The 13,283-nt window shown below is 39.0% G+C and overlaps 1 protein-coding gene across 1 annotated transcript in view; it reads right to left on the bottom strand.

The window, feature by feature from the left end:
- Window positions 1–3,080: 3,080 nt before the first annotated feature.
- LOC117524133 (immunoglobulin-like domain-containing receptor 2) overlaps window positions 3,081–13,283 on the bottom strand; it is a 63,630-nt gene continuing 53,427 nt past the window's right edge. Inside the window, exons 8-10 of the mRNA XM_034185864.1 lie at window positions 7,199–7,400; window positions 5,520–6,204; window positions 3,081–3,705 (exon numbers count right to left, since the gene is read on the bottom strand). Coding sequence (XP_034041755.1) covers window positions 3,670–3,705; window positions 5,520–6,204; window positions 7,199–7,400 — 923 coding nt within the window. The 3' untranslated portion in view covers window positions 3,081–3,669. The remainder of the gene's footprint in view (window positions 3,706–5,519; window positions 6,205–7,198; window positions 7,401–13,283) is intronic.

Genomic DNA, 13,283 nt, shown 5'->3' with positions numbered 1-13,283 from the left:
GGAGTCTGGATTGTCCAATTTTCTAGAGAGTTTTTATTTTTATATGTTGTAATTTTTAAAAAAGGGTTTCCAGTTTGGTGGGCTTAGGGTCTCATCACTGCTTTTTGCAGATGATGTGGTCCTGTTGGCTTCATCGCCCGGTGACCTCCAACACTCACTGGATCAGTTCGCAGCCAAGTGTGAAGCGGGTGGGATGAGAATCAGCATCTCTAAATTTGAGGCCATCGTTCTCAGCAGGAAACCGATGGATTGCCTACTCTGGGTAGGGAATGCGGCCTTGCCCCAAGTGAAGGAGTGAAGTACCTCGGGGTCTTGTTCACGAGTGAGGGGACGATGGAGTGTGAGATTGGCTGGAGAATCGGCGCAGCAGGGGCAATATTGCATTCGCTCTACCATACTGTTGTGACAAAAAGGGAGCTGAGACAAAAGGCGAAGCTCTAGATCTACTGGTCAATCTTCGTTCCTACTTTCACCTATGGTCATGAGTGTTGGGTCATGATCGAAAGAGGTCATCTGTGGGGAGCTCGGAGTAGAGATGCTGCTCCTTCATGTTGAATGAAATGAGCCAGCTGAGGTGGTTCGGGCATCTGGTAAGAATGCCTGCTGGGCGCCTCCCAAAGAGGGTGTTCCAGGCACGCCCATCTGGGAGGAGACCCCGGGGAAGACCCAGGACTAGGTGGAAAGATTATATTCCTGCACTGGCCTGGGAACACCTCAGGATCCCACAGTCAGAGGTGGTCAATGTGGCCCGGGAAAGGGAAGTCTGGGGTCCCCTGCTGGAGCTGTTGTCCCCGTGACCCAAACCCAGAAAAGCGGTTGAAGATGAGTGAGTGATATGGATTTATTTACATTATTTTATTAATTTCTAGACTGAGAAATAGCTCAGTGAAATTATTGCTGTACTTCCATCAACAGTAATATGCCTCTGGCTGTCTTATGTGGGTCATATGCCTTCTTACAGACTTTCTAGAACATTTATTTTAAAGGAATCCTCGTGTGAAAAATCATGGGGGATCTCACTTCACTCTAAAACATGATTGCTATGAGTGCTTGCAGTTTGATGTTAAACATTCTCAAAATCCACATCCCCCCGTCTGTGCTCCGAAAATCTACTGTGGCTGAACCAAAATCTAGGCTTGAAATTAATTATATATTAAATTTCTGTTGCATATGTCACGGTCCATATTGGACTTCTGCTTGCTCTGTGAGACACACCCACATGGCGAGGAAAAGGGAAAGGGGGCGTGGCAAGCAGCAGGTCTTTTACATTTAAAGCAACAGGCATCAGTGTTGGAGTATTTTTACTCACAAACTTCAATATCTGTTTTTGAGTCATATATTAACCAACATTCAGTTACTGAAATGATGTATAATATGATGCTGTTAAATAATTCCATGCTATTTTAAAATAATAATAAAAAAAAAAATACAGAAACTTTTACCAGCTCTGTCCTTTTCAGATGTTTCTTATATTTTATCTTCAATTAAAAAAAAAAAAAATCTTATTCATCCATTCATTTTTTGGATTTTTAAGACTGGTCTGCAAAAATTTAGACAAGCAGCTGTGGTATAGGTATTGAAACAATCATTTAACGATCATAAATGCATTTCAAATGAGCATATTGATTGGGACTGAGTCAAGCTTTTCCAGTAATGCTGCAAGTGTGCAAAAGACAGAATATTTTTAGAGACACTTTAGGATGAAAAAAAACTTGTGTCTTGTTTAGTAATTTGCTAAATTTATGACTGAGTAGAAGTTGTGTAACACACAATGACTTGAGGGTGAATATACTGTAAATTGAGCTAAAAGGCCTCAGTCCTGAGTCTTGTTGAAAGCCTGCTGGAGTTCTTTGTGCAAAGATGCTTACGCGTCTTTATCGGTGACAGATCCTGGAGAGTTTTACACATACCAAGCCTGCCTGAGCTGAATGTAAGTGCTCCTTAACCCGGTGAAGTGTGCTTCAAATTTCTGTGAAAAATGCTTCATGAATGAAGCTTTGAGACCCGTTTCTGTCTTCATGGTTTCTCTCTGGTGTTGTATTTGGGAATCAACTGCATGATTCATTATTTTATTCAATGATGTTTAGTTTAATGTTATGACCAGTGGATGCCAGTTAGAATAAATGAACTCCTCAGAAACACACTGAACTATAGATATAAGGGAGGTTGACGTAAGACACTCGATAGTTATAGTAAACATGACATAATCAAATCATTGGCTGAAGAGTCATGCAAATATTTTCTTCTGTGTTGTTTTCTAGATTTTGATCTAATGCCATGTGGGAGCATCCAAAAACTTATTACCCAAATAAATAAACAAATTTAAATGAGAATCTTCTATTTTCTGTGATCAGACTAAAAAAATATTTCACTGTAAGGCCAGGGCCTATTATCAATCCACTGCAGTGGGAACTCAAAATTTTATAGGGGTGTTTGGTAAATTAACCTTTTTATTTATCCACCTTCAGGAGCGTTTAGACACCTCACAATGGACCAATACAAAAATTTACAAGTTATAATATGCATGCACTCCGACTCCGGGGCTGGAGCTAAGGTTGGAACTCCCGTAGCTACTTTAAAGTGCCTTAATGAATTACGATAAAATTGTCACATTTAACAAATTAAAACTTTCAAGAGGATGGCACAATATTAACAAATTGTTTGTACTGTAACAGCAACACTGCAAACCCCATATTCCATTTCTAAGGATGTAAAACACTCAAAAAAAGCAAGACAATTTTCAAAATAAAAGAAAATTATATTCTAGTCAAGATTAACTAATCAGTTAATCAACTCATCAGTTCCATAGCAGTTAAGTGTAGTTTTAACAGCTAATCTCATCATTTATGAACATTTCAGAGTGTAATGTGCTGTTTATTTAAGGCGCAAAAAATGTTATTCACATTTCAAATTAATCTTATTTATAAGCACAGTGTGCCTGCTGTGTTTATAAAGGTTGCACACTGGTATTTAATTAGCTGTGTATTTTTTGATAAGAAACGATAAGAAACACACACTTTGTCTAGAACACACACATCTTATCATACATATTATCAGACAAAATAACCACACAGATCAGATTCTATAAGAGACATTTTATATCAAAATAATTCAGGTCAACACAATTAAAAGGTAAATAAAGGCAAGTCCTCAAAGGCCAGTTTGTGTATTCTGCAGGTTTGGATATGTAAGCAGTGCAATTTAAATATGCAGAATAAATTCAAGATACATTATATTTCTCTATAAACACACAAAGTAAACCTGAGGTGCAGTATACACAGCCAGAAGTATGAAATCTTTTTAAAAATTCTGAAAAATGTGGCTTCCTGTTTTGTGTCATACAACACATGGCATCAATCATTCTGGGTGTGGCAACAGAAAATGACACTTGGCACTTGTTTTACAATCATTTAGCACATCAGTTTTTACAAATACATGAGCACACACACCACATACATCCATCTATAGACTACACAGTTATAAGTACACAGGTATGCACATGCACATGAGGAAAAATGTGCACACATCTGCAGGAGTTATCGGTCCTGTTATTTCAGTGAGGTGAGACTTCACGTGCAGCGTTTAGCCACTCCTGTGTAGTGACAGGACGGTGTAAGTGAGTGGACTGTCAGTGTGCTGTGTGGGCCGAGGCTGTGGAACGCTCGTCAGTCACACTACCAGAGAATCTCGGCTCAGTGAAATGCTCTGTTAAGAAAATACAGTGAGAGCCACACGTTAGAGGGGTCATCCAGCCATACTCATGCTTGGCTAGGCTGTAGCTCGGTAACTGTAGCATCAAAGCATCACGACAGCTCAAAGAAATCATGCAGCTCAAGCTGTGTTAGTGAAAACTGTGATCCCACTGTGACACTGACGTCCAGAAAGAAAAAAAAATTCTATGGTGAGATTTATTCAGCTAGCAGAAAGGCATTTGTGATCCCGTGTCCACTGGGAGCGTGACTAAAATGTGCAGGGCTGTGAAAAATTTTACAAGTCAACAGAAATACAACATTCTTATTCCAACAGAAATCAAAAGGGGAGTCCTAAACCTCATTTAAAAGAAAATAAACTGTAGGTGTGTCTCCTGGTATGTGACAACACAAAGAGAGTTGCAGAATAATAAAGTAATAAACTGGTAACACGGTACAAAAATGATACATTAATTAATGCAGTAATTAGCATTAACTAATAATGAATTGTTTAGTCTGATAGGTGTGATGAAATCTAAACACATGATCATGTTAACTAAGGTATTCATTTGTATGTTATTTCATATTTTTAATGATATTGAACACCACAATGTGTTTTTACGAAACACATTAGTTAACGCTTCATTCACTGCTAGTTAATGCTTATTACTATATTAAATAATGTCAATTAATGCACCCTTATTGTAAAGGGTTACCAATTAAACCTTTGTAAAAACATCATTAAACTAAATCTCAGTTTCTTAGAAATTTAAAGAAAAATAATTTATGATTATCATATTTAAAAAAACATGTAAAGGGGAATAAGCAGTTTACCTGTTTTTAATTAATAAAATACTGTTCAGGACTTTTCATATTAAATATTTATTTATTCATTTATTTACATTTAAATAATTTTTTTTTTTTTGGGGGGGGGGTAAATGTTCCAAAAACAGAGCATTACTGCACATAAAATAATTTTTTTTGCCTTCTCCCTTTTTTGTTGATTTGGCAGACGTTTTATGTCTGATGTCCTTCCTATGGAGAAATGGGCAGGGGTGGCCTTGAACCAGGGAATCTCCTGCTCTGGAAGCAAACACGATAACTGTTTGGCTATCTGCCGGAAAACAATGTAAATTCCAGTGTTGGTTTCTTGGCAGGATTACGCCAAAACAGATTCAATAATTTTTACAATTGTTAGATCTGAGCTAAAAAAGTAACATTTTTATTTATTTATTTTTATTTTTGGCAGATCTCAATTAAAGCCAGGTCCAGTTGTGATTATGTGGGGATTCGGGAGGGCTATCAGGTTTAGGTATATACCATACTGGCTTGAAAACTTTTAAGTATTTGATAATATTTCAACTGATTTGTTTTTTTTTTAATCTTTTACTTCTTCTGATTTATTCACATAGTGGAAGTTAGTGCATTACCACCACAAACTGGACTCAGGGGTCTATCACATGTCAAGTTTTTCAACATATCTGTCCTTGTGGGATGGAGGAGAAAACACAGGATGTAGCTGGAGAAAATTTCTAATTTACATATTGAGGTAACAATATATTGACAAGATTAAAATGATAAAAAATACATATATTGTGTCAATGATTTATCTATTAATCACATATACTTCCCAGCTTCCCTGAAAATCAGTAAAACTGGCATTTGAATTAAAAAAATGCTGCACATGCATTACCACAAAGAAAAGTTAGATTATATTCACAATGTGTAAAAGATTTCAAAATATTACATGTGGACAACATTTTTAGAATTTCTTTAAGATCCTTCACAGAGAAACTTGCGATGTCATTTTTCTTACTACAAGTAACTCACCAGATTTGGGCACCTCTCTCTCTCCTGTCTGGATCCTTGTACGGTTTGGGACTTTCCTGGATGGGGGCGGGTGTAAGAAAAAGGTCTCATGGCTGGGTCAGTTGGTCCATAACGTTCTGTACTGGGAGGCTCTACTGTTCGATAGCGTTCTGTGTTGTGACCAGCCCTTCGGGAACGCTCCACCTCAGAGTACGGAGGCAATGGGTCCTCGTCTTCTGGACGGTTGCTTGGCGAGCGACTGTAGTAGCTGTTGCTACCCTTTCCTCTGGAGCTGCCCTTGGAAGGTGTATCACTGTCCTCATCCACCCTCCCAGCAACTCTGTCCCCTTTCCACCCCCTCGCCTTGCTCTCCAGCACATTGTTAAGGAAGGTGTCATCATAGTCTCTGCTGGCCTGAGCCTGATTTTGGGATGGCCTAGCAGGGCACTCACTGTCCCATGTGTCCCTCCTCTTGTGAGATAAAGGAGAAGTGCTGCGACGACCCCAACCATCAGCCTCCTCTCTGCAGAAGCGCCTGGGAGGACTGTTGTTTGGATAATCCCAATAACCGCGTCGGTCTCGAGGCTCAGCCCGACGAGCTCGGGAGCCATATGAACGCGCAAATTCCTCCAGTTCGTCCAGGGAGCCAAAATGCCCTCTCCTGTCCAGTGTTTTTCTCTGCAGGTTCTCAGAACGAGGGTTCCACCTGTGGTGGGAAGAAGTACAAAATTCAAATACAGATTTTACGTACTGTTGGAGTTGGTGCCCATAATCAAGAACTCCAATCCATGATTGAAAGCAGCTTTGGTGCCAAAATTTCCAAATTAGCGTGAACAGACTGGGCAAGCGTGACTTGGCACAAGTCAGAAAAGGTCAGTTAAACTTGTACCAGTTTTGACCATGTTCAAAATTTTTGAGAGCTCAGTTGGACGGCTGTGACTTCATGTGCCTTGGAGAAACTCATGCAACTTTCATGATGAGTATGGAAAGGGTTACTCAGCACTATCTCCAGCTGAGTACAAGTTCACTGGAATTACACTAAATTGTGCCGGATTTGATCTGGACAGTCCCAATTTGAGTGCAGGTTGGGCCACGATGGTTGGGAGTTTCACCGAATTGTGGAAAACAAAAACTTTTTCCAAGGTGTGCCGAGTGGTGTGCCTGCTTGGGAGGATCCTGCAGTTAAGACAGTTAAGAGCTGCTTGAGAAAATCAGTTTAGGTGCATCAAGTTGTAACTTGGCTTTTTATGGAACCAAACAACTCGGCCAGGCGTGAGAGTTGTTAAAACTGGGTTGGGTAGTAATTTTAATCAACCTAATGAGGTCCCACTCTCCTGCAGTGGTAACAAGTCTGTGCGATACTATGTCTAATATCCCAGTCGAGTAATAGATTATGAACTATGAAGTGCTGGAAATTATTTCTGCTGGCGTCAGAGTTGGTGTTCAGTCTCTCTCACTGTGTATGTTTGCATAAGCTTTTGATTTGCTGAAATTAATTTTTGAGCTCCTTGAGCCTCATATTTTGAAAATAAACATATGCACGTTGTGTTTGGATATTTCATGTACTGTGTCCCATCAAGTCCAAAATTTTGCTCCAGATCAGATCTCTACTTTGGAGTCTGTAAAAAGATTTGCAGACAAATATGGACAGAAATTAGCCATCTACCAAAATAAAACAGACAACACGTTAAACGTTCTACCTGCTGTCTTGTTCATCATCGGAGTGTTGGTCTCTGTCCCGTTTGTGCCTGCGACTATGGGTTGGCGGAGGAACTCTCAGTAGAGACGGGTTGTCAAGATCTTCAATTGGAGGCAATGCCTTCATCTGGACCGTCTGATAGGTGTGATGAAAGTTTGTATTCCCTCCATCATGAAGCGAACTCAGCTCTGAAAGGCTACTAGCTGCTGGGACAAACATTTTGATATGAAAATGGTAAATGGACTGCATTTATATAGCACTTTTCCATTTGCATCAGATGCTCAAAATGCTTTAGAGTAATGCCTCACATTCACCCCGATGTCAGGGTGCTGCCATACAAGGCGCTCACTATACACCGGGAGCATCTACGGGATTAAGGACCTTGCCCAAGGGCCCTTAGTGATTTTCCAGTCAGGCTGGGATTTGAACCCAGGATCCTCTGGTCTCAAACCCAAAGTTTAACCACTAGACCATCACCCCCCCCATGGAGACTACACTTGAAGAATACAAACACATCTCAAATCATACAGTAACAAATTGATTGATAATTTTGTATGATAAATCTCATTACAACAGGCCGCCCTCAAAAACTGAACAACCATGCATGACACACACAAGTGAGGGAAGCCACAAGAACACACAACACTATGAAGGAGTCTCATTTTCACAGGTATGCATCCCAGAAGGTCATGGCTCAAAACCATGTCCATAACTTTGAAAACCTCAAAGGGTCCGGGAGCATGTACGTGATAAACTGGGATATTCTGTCAGTGTGCTGTGATCTTGCTTTCAAGTTCCAAGATGTTCCAAAACGTCTTTTCCTTTACAAACTTTGATGAACTTTAATAATCCCCTGTAGTTCTGTGGAGCCTAACATTATGCTAAAGGAGGTTGTTTTGGCGCACGTCACATTAAAGTCCAATACGGTACATTATCAAACAGCGTACTAGATTTCAATTTCAATTTTTCAATTTATTTTAATTTATATAGCGCCAAATCACAACAGAGTTGCCTCAAAGCGCTTCACACAGGTAAGGTCTAACCTTACCAAGCCGTCCATTATTTAAAGAATGATAAATAAATCTATTCATGACATCTATCACTTTAATCTATAAAACCAATTTTTAATTAGTTTTTCAGTTCAAATAGTAATATTGTTCTATGTTTTGTCCTCTCAAACCTCCAAGATGTCAGATGTTGAACAAGAGAGCAGACTAAGAAAACTAATAAAATGTTATTTTGACAATGATAAAGTCAAAATGAAATACTATGGCATTGTTTTGCATTTAAAATTTTTGATTATATTCTTATTTCTAATATCATTTGTTTTTAAAGCTGTAAAAAAAATCTTTAAACTTTTGTCCAATAATTTACATTTCCTAAATATCAGGGTGACGCAACCATAAACGTATGACTTTTATTTTGAAATGAAGAGACAACAGCTGTAAAGAGGACATTCCATCAGCCAGAGGACCCTAAGTGATTGTTTGGACTAAGCTAAAATTTTTGTAGATCTCTGTCAAATAGTAATAAAAATAACTACTTTCAACTCATACGTATGCTGGTACACTTTTCATGTCAGTGTATGTAAATGTAAAACTCATGAAATTACTCGTATTTTATCATAAAACTCTTAATTTTTAAAAAGTGGTCCGTTTGAACTTCATGCTATTGGTAGAAGCTAATGCTAGCATCCAAACAGAAGCCTGCTTATTTGAGATTAGCTGCAATAGTCAGGTGGTGTAACCAGCTAGTCAGGTGGCACAACTGTAAGGAATGTTACTATATAATGCTATTCAAAGCTCTAAGATATCCATGAAACCATAAATATTTTGTAGTTTTAAATTTAAAGATATTATACACTTTAAAACATTTCAAATTATAATTTGTACATTTTAGATGCCACTATGAAGTAAAGAAAAGTCAGCATTAATAATGATCCGGCTGCAAGGGAAGCATATCTTGCAAAAAGAAAAGAGAGATAATGCATCTATACATAGTCCATTTACATTTTATTATATTACAACTTCCACATTCTTAAATAGAAATTTGTCAGCTTATTACGTCTTGTGTTTTATAGCTACAGAGGGGAAGAGAGAAGGGAAAATTGTGAAGCCCCCTATCGGCCAATTCTCTAAGAGAACAGAAAAAAATAGGCAACAGTGGAGGGAAGATCAAAAAAAAGCACTGGGACAGAAAAAGCCAATGAGGAAATATTGAATTTTACCCCCAAGTCAAATGAACCCTCAGAAGAACTTGAACCTAACTCTCCCAACAAGAACAATGTTGAACCTAACTCTCCCAACAATGTGAGAATGCAATTAGCTGAGCATCAAATATCTCTATTGTACTTAAATAGAGACCTATGACTAGAACATATGTTACTACAACCCTTTGCAAAAAATATGGAATCACTGGCCTCGGAGGATGTTCATTCAGTTGTTTAATTTTGTAGAAAAAAAAAGATCACAGACATGACACAAAACTAAAGTCATTTCAAATGGCAACTTTCTGGCTTTAAGAAACACTGTAAGAAATCAGGAAAAAAAAAAATTGTGGCAGTCAGTAACGGTTACTTTTTAGACCAAGCAGAGGGAAAAAAATATGGAATCACTCAATTCTGAGGAAAAAATTATGGAATCATGAAAAACAAAAGAACGCTCCAGCACATCACTAGTATTTTGTTGCACCACCTCTGGCTTTTATAACAGCTTGCAGTCTCTGAGGCACCACCTGACATTTTTTGTCATGCAGTTCAAAATACTGCAGTTCAAAATATTTCAAAATGAGTTAAAACAGTTAAAAATGTTATTCAATAAATGAGATTTGTTAAAACACATTTTTCTGGACTCAAAAATATGTTTTACATCTATATTGAAAATACTTTATAAAAATACCTTTTTTGAAGCCTAATTTGTCAATGACCCATTTGTAAATTTGTCATTTTTTATTTGTTAAAAAAAGGCATTTGCAAAACTGAAAATTCTGTTTGTGAAGTGTAGCTCACAACCAACATGGGCCGCTATTCACACTCCCATCCAGTAGATGGTAGTGTTCGATGCATTTTGACAGGGGGTGGGAATGATGGAAAGAGACATTTGAATTTTCCATAATGCCATGTGCCATGCATCTCTTAAAAGCTCAAACCTTCAGAATTTAGCGCATTCCTTTAAAAGATGTCATATGTGTGATATTTTCTCTCTGTATAAATGACAGAGGTATCAATATTGATAAACTGTCCAGAATTAGTTGTTTATGAGTAAAACCATCTGTGAAAAGTGTGTTGCGCTTCATGTCTCCTCCACACTATCAGTCTTTCTGCATGTTGAAAGTAAATTACCTTTTTTTTTCTTGGGGCAACAGCAGCCGGCTCACTCCGCTCTCTTCTGCTGAGGGAGGACTGAGCTCACAGCTGTCCGAGAATTGCAAAATATGCAACAGGTAAGTAAAATGTATGATTTTGGCTGTTAAAGTTTTATTCACTATACCAGCAAAAAAAAAAAAAAAAGTTAGTGGATAAATTTAGCAGTAGCCAAGTGGTCTGCTGATGGTTTTCAAAATTAGCTGAAAAGCTAATCTCTAACAAGAAAGTTAGCATCGCTAATTCGCAGTTAGCGGATTAGCGGAACTGTGCCCACCACTGCTTGGAAATCACCACATTCTGTACCACTGTGGTCACCTTTTGCTTTGCACAGTATCCGGTCCAGCTTTTGTCAATCCCTCGGACAAAACTTTGCCAGGGAAAAAAGTGTGTCCATCACAGATGCCCGGTAGCTAGGACTACGGACATCGCAAATAACTGATGACCAAGCTGGAAACACCATGTAGGGACGAGACAATCTCCCGATCAAGGCCTGCATGCGCATTCCATCGATGCGTGTTTATCGTTGTGCGCAGTGTGCAGAGGATTCCCCACAAAAAACACTTTTTTCATTGTCTTGCTGGGGTATTCCCCATGGAATTCCTTGTAATGACATAGGCAGGAAGTTCCTCTTTGTCCGGTTCAATTCTGCACTTCGTTCGTGCTGAATATTTTGCTCAACTTTACCAAGTGTAAAAACCATGATCGCCTTTACAGCACTCATTCAAAAGGTAAGTCACCCTAAAATGTAATATTCTGTTGACATAATGATGAAGTTTCATGACAATCCGATATTGAGAACGTGGTTTTTGAGAATGCGAAAATGACCGTGTGTAACTGATCGATAGGAAAAAAATATACGGATTTTTTTAGACTAAAATTACCATATAACTTCATTATTTCTTAACCAATCTTGACAATCTTGGTGTCAATTTCTTTGTTTTTTCCATGCTCTATCAACTGCACCTGTAAAAAGAACAATTCATGGACTTTCATTTTTTTGTCTCGTCCCTACATGGTCACCATGTTCCAATCCACAAGGATTCAATAACAAACCAGAACTCTTCTGTTTCAGGTGAGCCTAGCAAATATCACATACCTGTGAGGTTTTGAGAATACCCAAAATGTCATACCATGATATCGGGATGAGGAGAGTCGTATTTTATAGACACATTCCTTGCGGTACACCCTGACCAGATTTCCTACTGAATTGGCTGAATTCCGTTTTGGCTGTGTCCCATCATGCGATGCATGCTAGAGGCTTGGATTCCAGAATTGTGCAATGCAACTTCATGGAGTTTGCAGCCAGTTCCAGAAGCACAAAAAAAAAATTGAGTTCCCTCACTGATACTGCGCAAACAAAAATTTGTAATTCTGTCAGCATGGGCAAAACGTCTCATGTTATGAATTTGGAGATGCGAGGTGCCTCACTAAACCCGGAGACCCCAAAATACTCAATGCGACTGATAGCAGCAGCCCCCCACCACCACCAAAAAGTCACATGACCCCCCCAAATAACGCCGCACGCGCCGCAGGTATCCTTCATCAACCAGTAAACAACCTGCTAGCTACAAGCGTTAGCGCCGACATTAAAGCTTACACACGAGTTATTTTTTGTTGTTTGTTTTTGTGTGTGGACACAAATTTCCACCTGCAGTGTCCCGCAGCTCCATGACTTAGCTCCCGTTAGCTTCCACATCTAATATGCTCCCCCCGCCCCCTTCATTGGAACCGCTAACGTTAGCTAGCTTGGCTAACTATTTACGTTTGTTTCTTTACCTGAAAACGAGGTGAATAGCTGCTCCTCTTGTGTGTCTGAGTTCCGTCTTCATAGACGTCGCTGTGCTCCGCTCTGAAACAAACTAGCAGCGGATCGGAGGCCTCCTCCGGTCACACCGGCTCCACCAATCAGACAGCAGGAGCCCACAGAGGAGTTCCAGCCCCTCCCCCACTTGCTCAGGGCTGCTGCATCTTTATTTGACATTAGACACTTTCAGTGAATCCTAAAGTGACAAAGTCACTGCGATGTCATTAAAGCTGCATGGTCTCATTCCTCACTAAAAGTGATATATTTTAATTGTTAATCACACCTGCAGCCGGAGGGAGGAAGACAACATACAGCTCATGTTGGATCTCTGGCTCCCCCTACTGGACAGTAATGTCTCTTATTCAGGCTATGACTGGAAAGTAAAGTTGTCAAAGATTAAATCCTGTTTTGGAGCTCTTGACATTTATATAAACCTTTTTTTTTTAAAAAAGAAAAACCCCTGTGCCACTCCACCATGTGACTGACAAAAGTTGCACTCTTTCATTTCTCTGATCTCTTCCTTCAAAGGTGTCTTGGTGGCTTCCCTCACGTCTCCTTGCACAGTTCCTCACTTTTTGAGAACTGCCTGCTCAATACATATTTGCTCAACTGTTTATTTCTTAACAACACAATTTTTTTAAAGCCAAATCTGAGTCGGTGACCATGGGTAATTTCTGGACTTTGGTTGAGCTTATATGGAATGACTCATTTTCAGATGTTAATATTTTCCATGTCAGCAGGAAAATTATCCAGTTCACAGTAATTACATCAAAAATGGTTTATTGAAATTAGTTTGACAGAACAACTTTTCTTGCTTGTTACAAACCATTAATGCAAGTCACATTTTAGTTCAAAGATTGTCCATTGACAATTGCTCTTAGTGTCTAATCATGGTACAGATAGTTCCAATTTTAAATG

Source organism: Thalassophryne amazonica, chromosome 14 (assembly GCF_902500255.1).
Source record: "Thalassophryne amazonica chromosome 14, fThaAma1.1, whole genome shotgun sequence".
In the NCBI taxonomy this organism is placed as follows: Eukaryota; Metazoa; Chordata; class Actinopteri; order Batrachoidiformes; family Batrachoididae; genus Thalassophryne; species Thalassophryne amazonica.
Note: the sequence above shows the minus strand (reverse complement) of the source record. Positions and strands in the feature narration are given on the sequence as shown.